This window comes from Mytilus trossulus, chromosome 10 (genome assembly GCF_036588685.1).
Source record: "Mytilus trossulus isolate FHL-02 chromosome 10, PNRI_Mtr1.1.1.hap1, whole genome shotgun sequence".
NCBI lineage: Eukaryota > Metazoa > Mollusca > Bivalvia > Mytilida > Mytilidae > Mytilus > Mytilus trossulus.
The window spans coordinates 19,792,019-19,816,409 of NC_086382.1; the positions used below are offsets into that span (position 1 = coordinate 19,792,019).

Consider the following 24,391-nt stretch of genomic DNA (forward strand, 5'->3'; position numbering starts at 1 on the left):
CCGTCGTCCGTAAACTTTTATAAAAGTACATGCATGCCCCAATCATTTGCTATGTTCAGTGAACCGTGAAAGTGGGGTCACAACTCTTATTTTCATTACAATCAGAAGATTATGGAACATGTTCAAAGCGTCAAGTTTATTGGACTTCAACTTCATCAAAAACTAGCTCGACTTTAACCTCCGAAAAACATAATGCATATAGGTTGGGCATAAAAATCTGACAGTCAGAAATGATCACAAGGTTGAGATCTACCTATGGTCTTATACATCAAAACAGTCACTTCTCCTTATTGGATGTATTGCCCTTTAAATTGCTTTGATGAATAAAGGATCGTTTGCAATATAAACGGTTTTGGATAATATTATGTAGATACTGTAAAATATAGATAGAAAAATGAAAAGCCTTATTTGAGTTTTTAATGACGATGTTCACGAATTCTTCATGTGTTTAACTATGACCTTGAAAATATATTGATAGACACTATAGCACAAATAGTCAAAAAGGGCCGAAATTGGCAATCAACTCTTTCTTTAAGTTCTTTCTTTTTAAAGTCATAAGAAACCTCAAATTAAAAAAAAATGCATATGTTTTTTTATAACTAAAAAGCTAGTTTTCATTATACAACTTATGAGCATGTACTTTTTTTCTGAGGAAAATTCTTTAATTTGTCCACATTTAGAAAAAGTTTACTTATTTTTACAATTCGCCGACATATTTTCCGTATGCATAGTGACTTGAGCGTAACCCTCCACATAAAAATCCGGTGATCGCAATACGCATGGATCTGTCATTAACATACACAATTATCTGATTGTACATGTTAAACACGTGCTCTATACCCATTATTTTTGTTATTTGTTCACTATAAGGTGACAATCGGTTAACTTCGGCTCCAAAACCGGGCACGGCATTTAATGAGCAGCCATATTTGTTAAATCATAACAGACAGAGAGAAAAAAAAATGACGATTAAACGATACATTTGCGTAAAAATGAGAATCGTGCACAGAGGACAAAGTTTATGATTTACACATGCATTGGATCAAGAATTGGATAAACATTATTTTTTCCGACTCTCTCGTTTCATATGACTTTAATGAAGATTTTACTTACTAATTATTTTTACATATTGCCTAATATATTGAAAACTTTCAAGGATAGTTTTTTATTCATAGACTAATTGTTTAAATCAAGATTATCTAAATATAGGAATTGGATAAAGGCTAGGTCTATATAAATATTTACGTATGCAATAAATGTTTTATAATCAAGTTGTATCTACAGTGATTCAAGGGAGGCAATTCACTCTTATCTATCAGGATGAGTAGATTGCTTTGTTAATAGGAATAGCCGACACACCAATACATAGAATGCCCACATATAATTGAATAGAATGTTTCCTTATGGTAAAAGGTTTCAATATTATAGAGACCTGTATTTTAATTTCATTGAAAAGGTATATCGTCTTAGATTCCGTTTAAACGTTACACCAACAGAAAGTATTGAATTCTTTAAACTAAGACATAATAGTTTCAGCTTCATACTATACTACACCTGCAATAACTTATAAAAGACATTCTGTGAAATACGGAAACAATATAGATAATCAATATTACATATTAATTAAAATCTCAAAGATATTTATCAGGTTCTGTCCAGTATGTCAGTCAAACATGCTCGAACAACAGTCATAGGAATTTAAAATCTATATACATACTTGTAATCATATTTACTATTGAAAATAGGCATTCAGGCGGTTAGCTTTTTAAAGCTAATTATAGCATTTTTATTCTGGTGTTCAGATCGATTGTGATGTTTAGACAGAATGTTTTTCTCTTAATGAAGTGATAGATTTATTCGGAATTGTTTATATAATTTGGAAACTTGTAGTAATATGGAATGGATTAAAATCAAGTGCACTTAGTTTACTTTATTAATGTTGTTGTGAGACTAAATTATCTTCTAATATGGGAACATCGAAGAGTATTCCAATGGTTAGCCAACCACGCGACAAAATAGTTGTCGTCACAGGTGCAAATACAGGTAAGTTCTAAAGCGATGTAGATAAAAGTCAGTAAGGAAACTTATATATTTCTATTGTATTGAGAAATAGGTCGAAATATTTATTCAATGCCTAAAATTATATATCCTATGAATATCTGCTTTCATTCAACTTTAGTCAAATGCAAAAATATATACCCCATGGCATACTTAGAATATCATGCCGTTAAAATTTCTTTGAAGTGGGATTTTCTTTCTAAAGATACGGAGGTCAACATAAATAATTACTTGTACACATGAAAACTTAAAACACGAAACAATAACTACGGTGGGAGATCGAATATCAAAATGTTCAACTTTAATATGCATTTATATCATGTTAACGTGTTTACGTCTCTTCGTCAGAGAATCAGATCTAATTTTACTAGTAAACCACGATCATTTAAAAGTTTTGAATTTTAACGTAACTTTTGACATAAATAACTCTATTAGGATCAGTCTGAGTCTCTTAAACTCTATATAAACACGCACACACATTAGCATATATATCTATCAATTAAAAAATGTACTATAATACTTAAATTTCTATTATTACTAAGCCTTTTGTGTTTGATATAGCATATGTACCTGCTTTAGTTCGTTTTTTGTCGTTTGGTTACTATCTGAAGGCAGAAAAACCAACATCTTATTTTCATCATAAAAATTGTAATAATACTTACACTTTGTAACAGTAAAACTTCATACAACGTATTTATGAATAACAGCGGTGCTTTACTTGCGATTCACACCGGCATTGTAACAGTAAAACTTCATACAACGTATTTATGAATAACGGCGGTGCTTTACTTGCGATTCACACTTTGTAACAGTAAAACTTCATACAACGTATTTATGAATTACGGCGGTGCTTTACTTGCGATTCACACTTTGTAATGTTCAGTAAAACTTCATACAACGTATTTATGAATTACGGCGGTGCTTTACTTGCGATTCACACTTTGTAACAGTAAAACTTCATTCAACGATACTACTTTTTCCAGATTAAATTAGATAAATACAAAAAATAAAAAACTTGTCGCTTGTGATGTTTCCTTTTACTGACCAGATTCTCCTAAATTTATAAATTCAATATATTCAGATTCAACAGTTATCAAAGTCTCGTCACATACAACAAGATACGCAGATTTACAGCAATCACATATGAAATATGTAAAATATTTGTACGTGCCATTCTTAAAAGAATTTTGAAAGAGTCACAATGAGTTCACATATAAAAATAAAAAGATGTGGTACTATTGCCAAGTGGACAGCTATCCACCAGAGTTCAAATGAATATATTTTAGCAATCATTGGCAAACTTACGACCTTCAACAATGAGAATGTATATCAATAGTAAGACATATAAAACATCAAAAAGAGCAATTTATGGTATGCAATACTGTTTCTTCTTATTAAAATGTTCTTGCAGGTTTTGGCAACAATATTATAAATATTGTTATGCTTAAAAAAAAAATGTTTTCACTGGACAAGGCTGTTTATTTTCTGCTCTTTGCTCGGGTTGTTGTCTCTTTGACCCTTTTCCCAATTTTAAGCTTAAAACTGATCATTAAAATACAATATATCAATAAATATGGCATGCCTTAGATCTTCATACGTCTTAGTGTCTTACAAGTTAAAACCATTCAAGGAGGATTGAATGGATTTTGTTAATCTCTATTTCTTATATTGACTTCAAAATACCAATCACAGATTTAAACTACATAATATATTGGGTTAGCAACTAGATCATTGTCCGACTAAAGCGAACAATGTTAATGACGTCACACATTTTTAAATACTATTTCTTTACTTATAAGATTAATTTATTCAACAGAAATTGATTTATAATATATTTTTAAGATGGCTATCAAATATATCGTACATGATCATTTATAATTAAGATCAGAGATAACCGCGACTAAATCAAAAACCATAACTCCAGAACATTTATTGCAGTAGAAACAAAAAAAGAAAAACAAACTAATATCGCATCTAATTTTTTTTCAAGAATTCTAAATAAATTCAAATATACATGTATTAGCCATCAATACAATTAATCAAATGACGAAAAGCTTATGTTTATTTCGAGAAACACAAGAAAGTTGAATTAATGCTTTTATTAGCCATGTTACATTGGCGGATCCGGGGTGTCCGGGGGGGGGGGGGGGGGGGGGGGGGGGGTTGAAACCCCCCTTTTTTTGGCCGATCAATGCATTTGAATAGGGACATATAGTTGGAACCCCCCCCCCCCCCCACACACACCCGCGCCCTTTGTCCTGGGTTGGGAACCCCCCTTTTTAAAATGGCTGGATCCGCCCCTGTGTTAGTTGAAGGTTTCTAAAAGAGGATCGACACTTAGCATCTTAGTAAGGAGACGATTGTATATCCTATTAAAATAATTATTTAATGCCCCTAAACCTTTGAAACTAATACAGTAGACTACTTGATTTAGTCTAAGCATGTTTGCCTTGTGTGAACGCCGAGGAAGCACACAGAACTCGTCTTTATTTTTTTTTATTTTTTCTTTTCTTTTAATTTTTCTATTCGAGCGTCAGTGGTGATTGATTTGTGTACGAAACTCACATTTGTCGTATTTCACACTTGCGGTCTCCGGTTCGGTGTTGTTTTACACAACTCGAGGGCATCTCCCTTTTAGAAGGAAGTGTTCCGTAATGTGATGCTTTAATTGTAAATTTTCTTATCATCAATTTTTTCTTAATTGTGTTTAAACTTAGCATGAAACTTCTGCTTTTAGACATACATGTAGGTGTCTATTTTATATTCTGTATTCGCATTTTTTGGTTTGATTGTATTTAACGTGCACGTGGTAGCTCCCTCAAATGAGTTGTTCATTAAAACTAATAGATCTATTTTAATATGTAATCGGTATCATAAACGCTTGTTTTGCTGTTGCTGGTGAACTGTCTGTATCGGATTGTTCTTTGTTGGACTTTGATATATTTTTAAATGTAAGTTGTTAATACATAAGAGAGGCAGAAAATACGACAAAACACCTTATAGATTGAGCAAAACTCACCTTATAGATTGATCAAAACCCACCTTATCGAAAACCAGGGATTGAACAAATCTTTTTTTTTCAATTAAGGAACTATGCAACTGTAATTTAAAAAAAATAGATAATGTATGATTGCCAATGGGACAACTCTCCACCGGAGACCAAATGAAGAAGATGAAAACTATAACAATTATATATATGTACTGAAAAGTTTAAGTGACTCATTTGTTTTCCTCGTAAAAAGGAGGCGAAAAATGCCAAGGAGTATTCATTACTCATAAGTCGGAAAAAAATTGAAAACTGAAAACATCACGGCAAACAATGAAAAACGAGGAAGATAACACATTCCCAAAATATTACAATATGACTTCGGAAAACTATATATTTAGCGCCACAAACCCCACCAAGAGCATATTGTAGATTCGTTTATTCAGTTGACTTCTTTTGTACCGAGTTTTATATATATATATATGTCTTTCTAATATCAAATCAGATTTAAAGTTGAATGAAAGTTATATCCATCAAAAAATATTTAGTTTATACAAATAAAATGGTAGTTAACCTTTACTTCAATGTAGACATTTAAAATCTTTCAATTATTCATCCCACTTTTGAACCTGTAATAGTATAAATATTAAAATGTTTTAACTACTGATTGTTGACGACGGATCACAGAAGGGTCATTAAAGATCACACCAGTAATAGAATTGAATTTGGTTCAACGTATTGGAGGTGTTACAATGTACATAAACACAAGGATTCATTTCCTGGAAAAAGTTCTAATGAAATTCTTTTTCATTCTCAAAGGTTCCGAAAGAACCTTTTTCTTTTTATTATATGACCCACCTTCTTAGTATTGTATTATAATTGTTAATTTGTTCTCGTCCTGAACATACATTAAATATTTGCCACTGGACGTTAAGCATTCACCAACCAATCAATATCGTGTTTTGCATGGTACTAGGGTTTTATACTATCCATTAAGATGAGAAGTTTCAATGGCTATTAAATATTTAATTAAAACCTAAAAATGTAATGAATGCTAAATCTATAACAGTTGTTAAGTTTGCTTCTGGATTTTAAATACTAAATAATGGTAATTAAATAACTTGTAGAAAAGGAAATCTCATATTAACATTAAAAAGTACACGACTCTGACCTATTTTTCTGAAATATTTTCTCTTGGTCTAATGACAAAAAAGAAAACAAGACATAACAATACATTTGCAATAAGATTTTACAGTTTGTTCTTATGATGTGGTGTTATATGTATATTTCTGTCCCAGATTTGATATCATGTCTATATACATGTAGTTTCTATATTCTATAACCAAAAAAAGTAATCTGCTTGCAGTATTCATATCATTGGTCCAGTTTAACATGTCTGATTACTCTTAATGTGTTATAATAATTACCAGCCTTTGTTTTAACTTTTCCACTCTTATGATTAATCGCCTAACCTACAATAAGATGTTTCGAAATAGGTTGTGCTTATATTGTAATACGCACAAAGCAGTTCCTTCTCAACTGGTATAATATAAAAAGTAACTTCATTTCTCCATTGATGAGGACGTGGATGGGGATATCGATAAGGTATGATGGAATGTAAAGAGTAGGGGAAAATGGGCACAAAGTATCAAATTACAGAATAATGGGGCACTAAAATATAATAAATAGAGGGATTGCGAGCATTGCCATAAAGTAGATAATAGACAAAAATAGCTTTAGTGTATCAGGTAAGAGTGAAGTTAAAACTTTTAAACCCTCTGCAATTTGTGTGTACCTGTTTTAAGTCAGGAGCATGTTGGGGTGTGGTTTATATTTGTTTTTTGTTTGTTTGTTTTTTTAGCTTAGAGTAAGACCGTTGGTTTTTCTGTTTGCTTTGTATAAAACTCGCCATTTTGGAACCCTTTATAGCTTGCTGTTCGTTGTGATGCAAAGCTCTGTAATGAAGGCCGTACTTTGACCTATAATTGTTAACTTTTTTATACATTGTGTCTTGGATAGAGAGTTATCTTATTGGGACTCATACTATTCATCTTATTAATATGTACAATTCTGAAAACACCGGAGTGAATTCGAAAGCCTTCCTTTAAGACCCTCCTGTATCGATATGCTTTCTCTGTGTCAACTTTACATATAACACTATTGATATCCATTCGGTTTTTATTGATCCTTCATTGTTTTATAAGGATTTCCCGGCTCTTATGCATTTCATGTTGATAAGATACATACCTGAAACGAATTCATTATAGATTAAGGTAATTGTAAATTCTTGTTAAATCAATTATCCGTTTGCTAATTTTCTCGAAGTTCTGCAACGGTCTATATCCTTTGTTTAGTACTCCGGCTGAGTTTATTTGAAAATCTGTGATAAAAAATATCAAATTCTTGGAAAAAAAAACTTTTTAAAATATTGATTGATTGGATGTCGGTGTTTTATCTCGCTTTCATCTCTCTATTTAATGCTTGGGTTTTTGATAAAAATTTGAAGCAAACATGTGCCTGCTCTATTTCAAACTTTCGAATTGATAGTTTTTTGCTGTTGATAATTTTTTTGTTCGTCTATAATTCTTTCCTCTCATTTATGTAGGCTCTTTCTACATAAATTATTTGTTGTGCACGTATTGTATTTTTTTCAAAATACATTGTCATTTTTCATTTTAGGTGTTGGATATGAAACTGCCAAATTTATAGCAATGATGGGAGCACATGTTGTCCTAGCATGTAGATCAGAAGAAAAGGCCAGAGATGTGAGTGCATAATTGGCTTGGTTCAAATCGCAATTATCCCGCCTAAACAATAATGAATAACCTTCATGTTGAAAATAGAACTAATTTTTTTTCAGTTTAAAGTTTAAAAAAGAGAGGCGAAAGATACCAAGTGGACATTAACACTCATAAGTCGAAAATAAACTGACCACACGATGGCTAAAACAGAAAAAGTCAAACAGATAAACAATAGTATACAAAACACAACATAAAAACTAAAGACTGAGCAACATGAACCCCACCAAAAACTGGGGGATGATCTCAGGTGCTAAAAAATTGTAAGCAGGTCCTGCGTTACATGTGGCACCCGTCGTGTTGCTCATGTTAGAACAAACCCGTTAACCTGTGAAAGTGATAACCTAATTGTTTGAAAAGGTGTGTTGGCATGGATGTGAGTAGGAAGGCAAACAAAGCCCTATCGAATTAACCGTTATTTTCATGTGGTAACCCCATTCCAATCTGCTTATAACAAACTTTGCGTTGACACAGCGAGTCCATAACTTTATCAGTAAAATAGTGAAAAAAATCAATCTCAGACTTTCTGAATGTTAAATGCAGAAAAAGTAAGTCCATCTATCAGTAAATTCTAACAAATGAAAGAAATATATCAGTCATTATATCTTATTCATTAAACAGCGTCTACCCAAGTTTCATAAAATACTATGAAGGATTGACAAAATTATGGATATCTTAAAAACCTAACCCCAGACTGTACCTACTTATAAACCAGAAAAACTGAGAAATTTTATGAGTGAAATACGGAAAGAAATGAAGAACTTTTTTCTTATCTCTTTTTTAATATCGTCGGTTCGGTATATAGCCTACCTTATTTTTAACTTTTTTTTTATTTCCCATTTAGCTAAAACTGAAAGTAAAAACCAAGATTGCAAATTATTTATTCATCACTGCGGAGACGAATGATGCGTACATTAACATCAGTGCATAAAGGAACAAAATTAAAACTCGTAAATGTTCAGTCAAATTGATTCGAAAATTCAATTAATGAAAGGTCATCGGTCATAACACAGCGTGTAATAAAACACAAAGCAGTATTCCATATTTGATGTTAATGTCAATCTACAGTCTTTGAGGATAAGATCTAATTGCAATGGTTACGAACCTGACGCAATATCAGATCTCAAAAATATTTGTTTAATTTGCTATTTAACAAATATGTCATGATAATTTCACGCGTCGAGTACTATTCGTAATCTTTATCATTATTAAAAGATTGAATAGATTTAGATTTATTTAAAAGGAACACGCGAGCAGAAGATTTATAAACCTATTTTATTTTCGGAATTAGCCTTTATTAAACAAAACAATGTAGTTCATAGTTCGTCTTTGTACCGGCTTGTACAGTTGTACAAAGATCGACAATAAATAGCATGGTTTAAAAGTTGTAGTATGAACTTTAAGAAAAGGTCACTGTTTGTTTTATGAAAGCAAACAAAAAAGATCACACGAATATAACTGATACTTTACATGTAATCACAGAACATATTTTTGTAGTTCGGCACATTTTCTTCTATATGTACTTTTCTAATTTAGCTACTTGCATTTATTAATTATTGACGGTTCCAAACAGAGCGTGCCAAAGGCCCATGATTGTTCTAATTTACTCAAATGTAATTTTTTCATTTAGTCTTTTATTCATTTTCTGTTGGAGATCGAAAGGAAGAAATGTCTGAAATCAAATTTATAAATAGAAAACGTTTTCAAAGCCGCAAAAATGTTATATTACAGTGAGCATGAGCTTGCATTAAAAGATTTACCAAATTGCATTTAAAAAAATAAATTACGTGAATTCGAAGTTATGTGAACATTTTGAGAAGTATTTGTATCCTACTGTAAATATAAAAAAAAAGAAGATGTGGTATGATTGCCAATGAGACAACTATCCACAAAAGACCAAAATGACACAGACATTAACAGATACCCCTCTCACTCTTAAACACCTCCTTAATCACGTACAATCAAATACCCCTCTCACTCTTAAACACCCCTTGATCACGTACAATCAAATACCCCTCTCATTCTTAATCACGTACAATTATATATGTGTATGCAAACTAGTGAGATGTCACATGATTGTAAATGAGACAACAATGTACCATAGAAACAGCCTCGTGTTTTTTCTGTTAGGTTTTAATAGAAGAGCAATCGACACCGGTATTTTTATACGGTATTGCAGTTTCATTGATATTAAGCCGCATCTTTATTCATATAAGGAAACGATCACTCTGTTTGGATGAGAGAGAGAAAATAACACTTGAAAGATTGCTAACAAACAACAAATCCTTAGAACTACGAATTAAGGTGGTATTAGCTCCAACTAAACCAGATATTATTTCATCATTGTATTGCTCACTGAAAAGGCTGAACTGTCAGCGGTACATCTCGTGGAGGATCTTGTGTGCTAAATTAAAGTGAACATTTTATTTAAAGTAGATACTTATATTTGAGTTTATTGAATAAATTATCTTTTTTTCAAATCAGGCAATGAGAAGAATGAATGAAGAATTTCAAACAGAAAAACAATTACGGGCAGACAATGTAATAACGGATGATGAGTTAGATATAGAATTTATGAAACTTGATTTAGCATCTCTGAAGTCAACCAAAGCATTTATAGACAATTTCAAAGCAAAACATAAAAAGTTGAATTTGTTGATATGTAATGCAGGGATTTACTCTTCACATCAAGGTGCGTATGTCAATACGATATAAGATATAAAAACATTCGTCACAAGTTTCCTTTTTTATAAACAGCAATATAAGGATCATGTGATCGATAAATGAGAGGCTATGTAAAAAAAAAATTTAAAAAATTAAGGCATGTAAAAAGATTATAAAAAAACCTCAGATCAACTCTAATCGGTACATCTCAAATAACAAGCGAGAGACCGCTGTCTTCCTCCGGACATTGCAACACTTTAAAAGTTTTATAGTCTAACAAATGAGTTGGTCAACTATAAAAATGAAAATAAATTTTATATTTTTTTGTAATTCGAAGCACTTTCCTGAAGTTAACTTCATCAGTGCCGCTCAAAGCAGAATATCTTTAAAGTCAAGGATATATGAGAACCGAAAGAGTTGGTGAACTTTATAATATGATACCTGGTCTTCAACGTTACTCCTGAATTTGAGTTTGAAATTGTAACACAAGTAATGAATATGTATCACGCCAAAATTCCGCGACACAAAGTTAACGTGCTTTTATTATTTCTTTTAGAACGTTACATGTTTATCCCATTGATTTCACTCACAATCTGGTCTATCTGTTCAATGGCTTATCCCATTGATTTCACTCACAATCTGTTCTATCTGTTCAATGGCTTATCCCATTGATTTCACCACAATCTATTCCATCTGTTCAATGGCTTATCCCATTGATTTCACTCACAATCTGGTCTATCTGTTCAATGGCTTATCCCATTGATTTCACTCACAATCTATTCCATCTGTTCAATGGCTTATCCCATTGATTTCACTCACAATCTGTTCTATCTGTTCAATGGCTTATCCCATTGATTTCACTCACACTCTGGTCTATCTGTTCAATGGCTTATCCCATTGATTTCACTCACAATCTGTTCTATCTGTTCAATGGCTTATCCCATTGATTTCACTCACAATCTGTTCTATCTGTTCAATGGCTTATCCCATTGATTTCACTCACAATCTGTTCTATCTGTTCAATGGCTTATCCCATTGATTTCACTCACACTCTGGTCTATCTGTTCAATGATTACAGTATTACTTGTACATTTGTTTTCAATATGCTCATGAACTATAATTCGAATATCTTTATTTTCAGTCACAACCGAAGACAATTTTGATTTAACTTATCAGGTAAAGTATTCCAAAAACTTTATTTAAATTATTAAAAACAAACATTCATGGATAGAGAGTTTTTACAAATGGTTATGTAGAACAAGCAAAAACAGCATTTTCCTTTCTTTCACTAATTTTTAAAGACCTTGTATTGTGAGATGCAATAGAATAAAGAGAAGATACTAAAGGACTGTGAAATATTGTTGATCACTATTAGAGTCCATAAAACAAAAGTGTCAACGCCATGACCAAATGTGCTTAAAGCAAATGACGAAAGACGAATGAAAAAATAAAACACTACACTGGACATTGAAGACTGGACAAGATGAACCCCACGAAAAATCACGGTGGACTCAGATGTTCCGGGACAGTTTCGGTTTTACTCATAATATTAATTGTAGACATTAGATGAAAATGTTAGAAGATTTAGTACTTAAACTGCATGTCATGAAATATTATACACTTGCCCATTTTTAAACATCATAACATATATTATTAATTTACAATAATTTTTAGGTGAACTATTTGTCTCATTTCCTTATTGTTGCGCATCTTCTTCCTACTATGAAAGTCTCTGGAAACGACTGTCGTATCATACTTGTATCTGGTGAGGCTCACAAAAAAGCTAAAGGCTTCGATCCTGACTATGCGGCTGGCAAAATTCCTCATAATTATGATGGTTACAGAATGTTTGCAAAAACAAAATTATATCAAGTAAGTATTCAGATAACAATAAAAATAATACTTTGCATGCATATATATAAATGTCATTTTTTTTACAAAATGGAGTGTTAAAGTAAAATTTAGCGTTTGAACGACAGTAATGTAGAGTGACCTGATTTTTAAAGACAGGGATTTTCTCTCATGCTCGTATCAGATCACATGCATCTAAAATTATTTCAGTAAAAAAATCAAACCATACATGACCATTTGTACGTTTTTACCTAGTAACCTTGATATGAAATTATAAATTCATTTATACAATAAGTACAAATATATTCAAGGATTCATATCCTTGGTATGATGACATTGCACAAATGTTTACAAACATAATATGTTAACTAATAGTTCTTCTATAGGCCTTTTTATCCATTAACAGTTATTTTCCACTTATACAATGGTTACAGTTTAAGATTGTATAAATCAGCTACAACAAAAATATAAAACAAAATGTATGACAACCATCTAACTTAAACTGTGATAGTGTTTTTTACAGATTGATTTCTGTTCAATTTACTGATGGTCGTAATATTAAAACTGTTTCTTCTACTAATTTTTGTTATAGATTATGCAAATGTATTCTATAGACAAAGTGATAGAGAAGACATCAATTGAAATCTGTTGCGTTCATCCGGGTTCTTTAGTAAATACTAAATTTTGGGAAGAAGATGATAGTTGTTCTTTTTGTTGTTGGAAATGCTGCCGTACCTGCTTGTGTAAGTTACATAGTGTAAAAAAAATGATATGTAAAAAAAAAAATTATGTTTACCGAATTATGTTTGAGAATTTATCATAGTCACAAATATCTATTTATATTCAATGTCCAGTGTTTCAATGCATGGCTAGCTTTAAATTAAAATAACATTTAAGAACCAATCTATCATTATACAACCCCTTCCATAGAAGTCAAGACGTAATCTGCGCCCTCTGAAGGCTGTTACAAATAGTGGGACGAACCTGGTTTTATGGCTAGTAAAACCTCCCGTTGATTTGGCAATGTTATGAAAACCGTTAACTTGACAACATTACGTAACAGGAATACTGTACAAATAAATGCATGAACACACAGGACAGAAACATTAATTAAAACAAAGACTGCAAAGTGGATATATATGTATATCCAGACATCCATTAATTTACCACTTAAATTTATAAGATATAAGAAGACACGGTATGAATATTAATGAGACAACTCTTCCTCCAAGTCACAATTTGTAAAAAAAAAAAATATCAATGCTAAAGTAAGGCCTTCAACATGAAGCTCTGACTCAAAACGAACAGCAAGCTACAAAGTGCCCCCCCCCCCTATAAGAAAAATCTTGTATAAAACCATTCAAACAGGAAAACAAATGGTCTAATCTTTATATAAAAAGAACATTTATTAACTACATCAACAAATGACACTAAAACCTGACAGGTACAAACAAATGAAGCTGGTTTAATTGTTTAAATAGGCACCAACCTTCACCAAACCTGAAACAATAGTGTAAACATCACACCATAGAAAGATACACTATAAAATATCAATTGCAAATGCTCATTTATAAATTATAGGTCAAGTGAAGGCACCTCACGCTGGGGCCGCAACCTCTATTTATGCTGCAATTACTCCGGATTTAGAAGGTATAAGTAGAGCATATTATACACAGTCAAAATCAGCTCCAAGATGGCCAAGTTCTGACTCCAGGTACGTATACTTTTTTCAAAATATGTAATCATTAACATAAAAGAGACAGGAAATAAGACTTTTGAATAAATGTTTTCCCTGGCCGTTAATCCCATAATCGGATCGAATGATTTCTAACCCAAAAAAATTGGGAGAATAATTTCCAAGTAAAATTATGTATATATTTACATCGAATAATGCAAACTAACCTAAGTTAACGATTTATAGCTTCTTTATATTTAACATTAATAAAACAAATAAAACATTAAGTGTTGTTAACCAACAATAGCACAATGAGTATGTATTGACTCATATAAGTTGTTAGGATAAATAAATAATTACATAATTAAAATTATGTTTTAACAAACGAATTGAAGTAGGGTTAAACAATTTCAAAATTGCGGCTTTGGACAATTTTCAAATACTGCTAACTAAGTCATCTGTTTAGAAATAAGCCGGAATATAAGTACTTGTTTGATACTGTGAATTTAAGTCAATATAGAAATACATTTTGAAAATGTCCCTTGCGTGATATAAATTCAGGGGAAATCGACCCTACCTCTTTAGTAAACACACACATTACTGGTGACATTATTATGACGTTAACTTTGATCTACTCAGATTTATATAATTATGTAATCAAATGCTACAGGTATACCCGAATCAGAACTTTTGAGGGGACATACGCTTCCAAAATATGGAGTTTATAACAATCCAACTGAAACTTAACCTAGTTTTTCATTTATTTACATAAATAAATTGTTTCGATTAAATTTTTATTTCATATTATATATTTTAATTTATTCTCAGAGACTTGAATTTAGTGGCCTAGAGGCTGTTATACTATAATGTTGCATGCAATTTTATAATCTTTACTGTACCATATACCGTTTTGACAATAAATGTATCTTTAATCTAGTTTGAGGCCACGATATATAAAAATTAAAATCACAAGTAGAACGATAAAAAGCTGACAAAGAAGAAAACACCCAAAGGCTGACAAATAAAATCAGAACTGCAATGACAACTGAGAGCATTTTAGTACAGTCTGAACAACAGGGCGTCCGTAGAAGGATGTTTGTGACTGTAACACTCATTTATTGACCACAAAAAACGAATGATGTTTGTGCAATTGCATATTCATTGTTATAATATGAAAATAAGAAGAAGTAGAATTGTTGCGAATGAGACCAACAAATAACAAGGACTGATTTACAGGGTTACTGAAATGGGGCCGTCACATACAAAATTGTGGCGGGGTTAAACATATAGGTTTGGGCCAAACCATGGGATAGTAGTGCAACAGTACAACATAAGAACAAAATTTTAGAATCAGTTGAAAAGGGATTAATTCATTTGATTAATTAGTCAGCCAGAGTTCAGGCTCACAGCTACCAACAGCTAGTTCAAAGCCATTAGCAACTAATAAAAGATAATATATCTATGAACAAAAAAACAATCAGTATACATATCCAGCAATAAATATTAGTTATATGATGATGATATTGATTATGCTTAATATATGTTATTCATTTATTTCAGGAGCGAAGATATGCAAACTTACTTGTTTGAATCAACAAAAGAACTTTTAAAATCTTATCTCACATCAGAAATATTGCGAGAACTAGAACTTACGCCAAAAATTACAAAAACAGAACATTAAAATAAATTGTTATCATCCTCCTAACATAAAAGGTTCATATCATGTTTACTATTTAGTAACACGGAATTTTCTGTGAATACCCTTCAATTACTTCGCACTGCATTATTCTATCATGAATATTGCTCTCTGTTGCTTTTTTACAAATCAATTAAACGAGACAATAGACTAGCAAAAAACTAAAAAGAAACAAAAAAAAATCCACTTGATGTAACGGTGTTAGAACAAATATAAAAAAGAAGATGTGGTATGATTTTCAATGAGACAACTGTCCACAAGAAACCAAAATGACACAAACATTAACAAATATAGATCACCGTACGGCTTTTAACAATGAGCAAAGCCCATACCGCATAGTCAGCTATAAAAGGCCCCGATATGACAAAAATGTAAAACAATTCAAACGAGAAAACAAACGGCCTTATTTATATAATAAAATGAACAAAAAACAAATATGTAACAAACAAACGACAACCACTGAATTACAGGCTCCAATAGTATCATCCGCCCAGTCAACAGTGGACCGTCAGTCACCGAGAGTATCATCAGCCAGATCGATAGCGCGTTGGTCACCAATAATATCATCCGCCCAGTCATCAGTGGACCTTCAGTTACCAATAGTATCATCCGCCCATTCGACAGTTGACCGTCAGTCACCGAGAGTATCTTCCGACCAGTCGACAGTGGACGTACCGTCAGTCACCGATAGTATCACCAGCCAGGTCGATAGTGCGCTGGTCATCGATAGTATCATCCGCCCAGTCGACAGTTGACCGTCAGTCACCGAGAGTATCTTCCGGCCAGTCGACAGTGGACGTACCGTCAGTCACCGATAGTTTCATCAGCCAGGTCGATAGTGCGCTGGTCATCGATAGTATCATCCGCCCAGTCGACAGTTGACCGCCAGTCACCGAGAGTATCTTCTTGCCAGTCGACAGTGGACGTACCGTCAGTCACTGATAGTATCACCAGCCAGGTCGATAGTGCGCTGGTCATCGATAGTAGCATCCGCCCAGTCGACAGTGGACCGTCAGTCACCGAGAGTATCTTCCTGCCAGTCGACAATGGACAGTCAGTCACCGATTATATCATCCGCCCAATCGACAGTGGGCTTTCAGTCACCGGTAGAATCAACTGCCCACACGACAATGCTTCGGTAATTGCATGATTTAAGGGATAAAGCTAGTCTGAAAATTTTCAGCTTATAAAAAGAATATTTTTGTGTAAAGTTTAAATTGCAATTTACTAGGGAAAAGTGACATAAAGTACGGAGTTGTGGTACACTTGAAAATGAAACAACTACCAAAAAGAGTCAAAATGGCATGTATGTCAGGAACTAGATGCTATAATATGACAGTGTACGGCACATTGATAATGAGCAATATTCGTACCATATTTGTGGCTATTAAAGTCGTCGGCATGACAAAATACGATCAATAGTATGGTTTTGTTTGTACTGTTGGCTCTCGTAAATTTATATTTTTTAAGCTTTTTCAATTTTTGTTCTAAAATCTAAACCTGATGAATATTTTTCGAGGAATACAGATTGAGTGCACAACAACAAACAACAACTACTGAATTTCTGACAGGCATATACATGTTGCGGTGTTAAACCTGTTCGCGGGGTACCGATCCTTCCCTAATCTGGTACAGTACAACATAAGAACGAACTATAAAAATCAATTGAAAACGACTCATCAGGTAGATAAATAAAGAAAAACATCAAACAAAAATAAGAGTGGATGTGACCGGGTACTTGTACAAAAAAAGAGACACTAAGTACAAATCTGAGCTCCAGAGTACTCACAGTTACTCACAGCTACATTTAGTTCAAAGCCAATAACCACTCTTGAAACAAATCATGCATTTAAGACTAAGCATTTTCAGTTATTATACGGCACATAATGTCAACATTGAAAGGTGTTCAGGGGCCAAAGCGTTCTTCCACAGTTCAAACCATATTTTACACTTTTTTAAATCTTTGACGTGAAATAAACTATGGAAGATCTAGAAAAATCACTAAGTTTCCAATGTACGTGCTTTTCCGAGTATTTGTATAAACATACGTGACTGTTTATGATGTCCTGTGCTGTCGTTAATGGGAAAGTTCCGTTATTATTCTGCGGTTTAAATGTTGTAATGTACTATTAAATTATTTGTTTTTACTTTTCATCCGTTCTTTTGTTTATTTATTAATGTAATTTTGGCTTAAATTTAAACAATAAGTGTTTTTTTCTTAAAATGTCCTGTACTAAGTCAAGTCAGGAATATGGCAGTTGTTATCAAATAGTGTGCTTGCGTTTGTTTTTGCAGCAGTTCAGTGTAACTGTTGTTCCATTGTTTACCTATGATAGTTGATGTGTTTCCCTCGGTTTTAATTTGTAACCCAAATTTATTTTCTCTTTATCGATTTATGACTTTTGAACAGCGGTATACTTCTGTTGCTTTAACTTGGTACAACTTTATCGGGTTCTCAGGTTTAAACGTTCTACATCTTCCTATTTGATTTTGCTCTTGCAACTGTTTTTTTGTGCGGCACTCACGAGTCTGATGTAAACAAAATATGCGTCTTGTGTACATATGAAAGCCTGGTATCTCTTATGAGTTTTAAAATCACAAGAATAACACAAACATTAATGCCACTGCTGGTGGAGATTTATTTCCCTGAGGGTATCACAAGCCTAGTAGTCAGTACTTTTTGTGCTGACATGAATTGTCATTGATATGGTTATATTTATAAATTTACTGTTTACAAATTTTTGAATTTTTTGAAATACTAAGGCTTTTCTACCTCAGGCATAGATTACCTTCGCTGTATTTGGCAAAACTTTTAGGAATTTGGTCCTCAATGCTCTTCAACTTCGTAATTTATTTGACTTTTTTAACTTTTTTGGATTCGAGCGTCACCGATGAGTCTTTTGTAGACGAAACGCGCGTCTGGCGTATATAATAAATTTAGTCCTGGTATCTATGATGAGTTTATTATTAATCAGAGACGGGTATCAAAAATATACATAAATAACAATAAATACATAAAATATCATTAATATTTTCAATTTGTTACAATATTTTAAAATTATTAATACAAATTAAAATGGTCACAAAGGAAAGAAAGAACATTAAATGTCGTGTTCATAGTAATATAAAACGCGTATCTTAACTAAGATATATTCTTTGCACCATTGTTTTAATACGTGTTACTTCATACTCAAAGCTGAATTTCTGGCATCCAATCTTTTGCTATATCTTCTGTTATATAATCTTTTAAAAGTTCAAGTGAAAACTTCAACAATGTCTCCTGGTTAACCATATTCCTATTTAAATATAATGTCTAAATATTTGTTTAACTATATCATTTAATTGTTAATTTACTCGTGGTCAATATGTCATGTGTCAGATCTACCAAATACATATATGTAAATATATAATGTATGCCAAATATAGAATTTTAACTCAACTAAAACCTTCCAAATTATCCAAAGTAAAAAGGACACAACATTTCATAGTGGTTTGAAAGACAATAACAAATTCAAACGTTTGCTTATCGTTTGGAATTGTGATAGATGTTTAACTAACAATGTTAAACCCAATATCCAGGGAAACATGTTCCATGTGATTTAATATGAATATGAACTCTGCTTTGATCTAGACAGCGACAGAAAGTCTTGATATTAACGCGCTAGTTCAAAAGTAACAGTTTTTCTAATGCCATTCGTAAAATAATTTTGTTGGACTATTACGCCAAAAAAATATTTATTTTTGCAACGGACAACCAACTCGAAGTTTGATTTTGTGTAAGATTTGTCCTTTCTTGCTAAGTATGTGTTGTGTTGTCTTGTGCAATGTTGTCTTCCATTGTCTGTTTTGAATTAAATTTGTTTTATTTGCTTAAAAATTTTGTATATTTTACCTTGCAGTTGAATTTGTTGATGATGGTTTACAATTTTGAAAATAAACATCCCTTGTTCCTTTGAGATCTGGGTTAATTGCTGCATTGATCGATGACTCAGCCCCCTCTATCGGATTTTTCGTAACACCTGTAAATGACAACATAAGAACAAGTCAAGACAAATATGTTATATTTTAAGAGATTCTGACTTCTACTGTAAGTCAAACATACCATAATTAATATTGTAGCATGTAAACAAAACAATCATTCAAATTCTTGTTCTGACATTTAGGTGTAATACGAAACGTCCACCAGCAGTGGCATCGACCCAGTGGTGTAAATAGTTATCAAAAGTACCAGGATCATAATTGTATACGCCAGACGCGCGTTTCGTCTACATAAGACTCATCAGTGACGCTCAGATCAAAATAGTTTAAAAGCCAAACAAATACAAAGTTGAAGAGCATTGAGGACCCAAAATTCCAAAAAGTTGTGCCAAATACGGCTAAGGTAATCTACTCCTGGGGTAAGAAAATCCTTAGTTTTTCGAAAAATTCAAAGTTTTGTAAACAGAAAATTTATAAAAATGACCATATAATTGATATTCATGTCAACACCGAAGTGCTAACTACTGGGCTGGTGATACCCTCGGGGACGAAACGTCCACCAGCAGTGGCATCGACCCAGTGGTGTAAATAGTTATCAAAAGTACCAGGATTATAATTTTATACGCCAGACGCGCGTTTCGTCAATGTCAGTTGCCAATGTCAGTTGTTTGTAAAATTTGCTTCCAAGATGTTGTATGAAAACCGTTGTAGAATGGCTTTGGGGGAAAAATAATTGTACATTTCTTTATTTCGGAGAAAAAAGTTCTTGGATAATCCAGAATTGACAAAGTTTTTATTTCACTGCTATTTACGAAAATGTTCAAGTTCACATACTACATTTTGGAAGCATGCATTTTGCCAAAATTTTCGAAGCCTGTTTGTGAGATATTTTTTTCTTGAAATTTGTAATTTACAACATTTTAGAACTTGAAGCCCAGCGACGATATTAATAATATTGAGGACAAATTAAAGAACCTTAGTGAGACCGCTCACATAAACCATGTCATCACATTGACACTGGACAAAAAATTTGAATCATAATTTCCTGTCGTTATTCACATCTACATAGTATGCCCTTATTATCAAAAAGGTTTCACGAAAATTTGTTGAGTGTTCTCAGAGAAGTTTTGATTACAAACTGTTGCAGTAGTAACTTCAGGCAAATAATTTCGAAGGGGAGGGGGTGGGGGATAACTCCTAGAAAAAAAACTGAATCATAATTTCCTGTCTATATGCACATCTAAATAGTATGTCCTTATTATCGACAAAGTTTAAATAAATTCTGTTGCTTGGTTTCAGAGGAGTTGCGATGACAAACTTAAATTGAAGCAAATAAGTTCAATTGGGCGTATAACTCCTAGAAAACAAAATTGAATCATAATTTCCTGTCGATATGCACATCTTCATATGTCCTTATTATCTAAAAAGGTTTCATGAAATTCTGTTGTGTGATTTCAGAAGAGTTGAGATGACAAAAACAGGCCTGACGGACTGACGGACGGAAGGACGGAAAGGTCAAAAACATTATTCCTATCGCAACTTAGTTCCGAAGGGTATAATAATTAATCACAAAGGACACACAAAAATCCTTCAAACTTACCAAACAGTTTAGTCACTCTAAAGAAAAATTTCCATCGCCCAAGATCTTGAAAACTCCTATTAATTTCAGTTTCTACAATGCCAGGATGTATACTCAAAACTGAAACATTTGATTCTTTTAATCTTCTGTTCATATAATACATCTGCATTATCTGCAACGATATCGCAATGCAATATATAGATGAAGTCAAATGAAAACATGCAGTCTCTGGAAGAAGGGTATTGATAAAAACTTCTTATATCACATAGCGATATTGTCTTATATCAATTGTAAATATGCAGACATTTCATGCGGAAAATGTTTTTTCGGCAACGAAAAATTAAGAAAATACTAACTTTAAAACTAATTGTTCAAATATAAACAACAATTGAGTCTAAATATACATTCAGAAGTTAGTTAGAATCTTAAGTTTATGTCCGTGTAAAATTGAAGGGCTGTGTTTTTCTTATATACATAAATAAACAAATGCTATTAGTTCTTATATCAATGCGATACTTTTGAAATATCATAGCGGTGTTTTTGTTATATCAATATTAGTACTTATATATTAGTATTAATAGTAGACTGATGTACCCATCTTTTGACAATTTTACCTAGTGTGTCTGTTTTATTCACGCATCGTTGTGAATATGACAGAATTTGAAAACCCTGTCATACACGGGAGAGGTTAAGCGCTATAAAACCAGGTTCAATCCAACATTTTCAAATTTAAAAAAATGCCAGTACCGAGTCAGAAATATGACAGTTGTTATCCATTCGTTTGGTATGTTTTGTCACTTGATTTTACCATTTGATAAGGGACTTTCTGTTTTGATTTTTCCTTTGAGTTCAGTGTTTTTGTGATTTTACTTCTTAGTAGTATTGTATGTAAATAAGCAGTTTTAAGACCATTGCTTAAATTCAAATTGTTTTTGGTAACATCTTACAAATTTCTCAATTGGTTTTAGATGCAAAACTAATCAAATAAGGAATTAATAAACAATGTCGTAATCAAACAGCTAAGTATCAAAATGTTTGTTCACATATTTATTAGCAAATTTTATAATGAACGCACCGAAATAATATATAACCGATATGCTCGCAACGCACGCATGGAAAACTTTCTTTATTGATAATAATGAAACTAACTTGTGACAAAGATGAATCATACTGTCCTCGTTCAGGTTGATTCGACAAAATCTGACCTGTACTTTTGAAACTCTTTTTTTTTATGCATATTAGATCGTTGTTTTCCCTGTTTGAATGGTTTAACACTAGTAATGTATTTGTTCCTATAGAGCGTGGTGTTCACTGTGAGCCAAGGCTCCATGTTTAAGGCCATACTTTGATCTATAATGGTTTACTTTTAACAAATTATTACTTTGATGGAAAGTGCTCTCATTCGAACTCATGCACCATCTTCTTAGATCTATAAATCTTTAACATTTTCCCATTATAAATAACTGCTTTCCAGTCCTCAAACTGAACGATCTTAATTTACAAATATATAGAAAAAGATATATACACATTTCTAACGTCAAAAGACATTTACATCTTAATTATTTGTGTTCTAATAATTTTTTTTAGAACTCATTGAAGAAATGAATTTATAGCAAGCGATACGGATTGTTATTTTGCCCTAAGAAATGTTCGCGAATTTATACGATCGGTTACTAGTCAAAAACGAAAGTCAAATCTCTGAGGCAACAATACATCGGAATGCCCTCACGGTCATCCCGATGTAAAAAATAGTCCACGCGGCGAGCCGATTATGTTCATAGAGATATCGATTTACCAACGGGAAAAGTCTTTGATATCCATAAACTGTTTTCCTTCTAAAAATTATTTTTCTATGTTAATAATTAATACAATTTCTGTTTGACAAGATTTTTGATTTTCATTGTATCTGAAGTTGTCCAATTTATAGTCTGAGGCTACTCAGTTAGTATCTTCAAAGTTCGGGAATCAGAATTTGTACATTTTAATTAGTTTGGATTATTTATTATACCATTTGAATGTTCATTGTAATTTGGAGCTGTATCGGATTGGATTGTTTGAATGAATGTTTCTTTTAAGTAATGATATTTTTTGTCTTTTTCGATATTACCAAGGTGAATATGCTATAGCGGTGTGACCAGTAATTAGAATCTAAAAGGTCGGTAGAATATTTACAACCGCATTTAAATTCATTTCATCATCACTTCAAATTGAATTAGTCGGTTAAACCATTTGATTGAAAACAATATTCGTGGTCATCGATTTGCCTCAAATTCTAGTATTTGAATAATAACAATGTAAAACCTTTATCCAAATCATAAAGTATTTGATTAATAAAAATGTAAAACCTTTATCCAAATCATAAAAAAGTATAAAATAAGCAATTTACATGGAAAAGTGTCGAGAATATGTTGCTTCGTTTCGCATGTTTTTTAGTCCTTACACCATCTAATTATTTATCGATTTGGCCTCCGAATACTTCCAATGAACATATAAGTGATGTAAACGTAAATAAAGATACAAATAGAAAAGCGAACTCGTGTAATTGCATTTTGCCATGTCTGTTTAATTTTATCTTATAGATCAAAAATATATGTTACATCGTTTTTCTTTTTACATCAGTTTCTTGGCATGCATTGTGACGTGTCATCGTATTCATTTTATGTTAGAAAACTATAGCGGTTATATTAGAAAAGTGTCGCATTCATAAATTTTTTATATTAAAAAATCATAGCTATGATATAAGACACATATCGCAGAGATATAATAAAATATAGCAGTATCTTTGACTTATAGGTGATTTTGGCTTAGCAAACAATTGAATTCATCTCAATTGCATTCCACTAAATTTGCTACATGATATTTACAGAATGTGTACATTTACAAATGATAAATCTTGCATTAATGTTTCATTTATTCAACAATTCATTTTTTCCGTTTAAATACACCTTGCTTGTTATTACATAAAATCATTCATGGAAATTATACACCAGACTTATGATGTGTTAAATGTCACACTGTTTCAAGAAAAGAGTCATTACTTTATACCGAGAAATCTGCCTTTCTTTGTACAAATGCTAACATTCGTCTGAAATTTCCCACAATGCAA

General features: G+C 32.2%; 2 protein-coding genes across 4 annotated transcripts in view; one reads left to right on the forward strand and one right to left on the reverse strand.

The window, feature by feature from the left end:
• The first annotated feature begins 1,769 nt into the window (after positions 1-1,769).
• Positions 1,770-17,882, forward strand: LOC134687024 (WW domain-containing oxidoreductase-like). 2 transcript variants are annotated; one of them, XM_063546946.1, is made up of 8 exons: positions 1,770-2,043; positions 7,724-7,809; positions 10,327-10,534; positions 11,648-11,682; positions 12,181-12,378; positions 12,950-13,100; positions 13,939-14,071; positions 15,593-17,882. In XM_063546946.1, exons 1-8 carry the CDS (start codon positions 1,968-1,970, stop codon positions 15,711-15,713), a joined length of 1,008 nt encoding a protein of 335 aa, XP_063403016.1. In that variant the 5' UTR covers positions 1,770-1,967; the 3' UTR covers positions 15,714-17,882. The 2 variants fall into 2 exon arrangements, with proteins under 2 accessions (XP_063403016.1, XP_063403017.1); XM_063546947.1 differs by lacking the exon at positions 1,770-2,043 and adding an exon at positions 4,709-4,728.
• Positions 17,883-18,887: 1,005 nt separating this feature from the next.
• The window catches only part of LOC134687025 (retinol dehydrogenase 12-like), a 90,075-nt gene continuing 84,571 nt past the window's right edge, over positions 18,888-24,391 (reverse strand). For both annotated transcript variants that reach the window (XM_063546949.1, XM_063546948.1), the window contains 3 exons: positions 21,307-21,457; positions 19,621-19,747; positions 18,888-19,024 (listed from right to left, as the gene is read on the reverse strand). In XM_063546949.1, the coding sequence (XP_063403019.1) occupies positions 18,919-19,024; positions 19,621-19,747; positions 21,307-21,457 (384 nt within the window). In that variant the 3' untranslated portion in view covers positions 18,888-18,918. The remainder of the gene's footprint in view (positions 19,025-19,620; positions 19,748-21,306; positions 21,458-24,391) is intronic.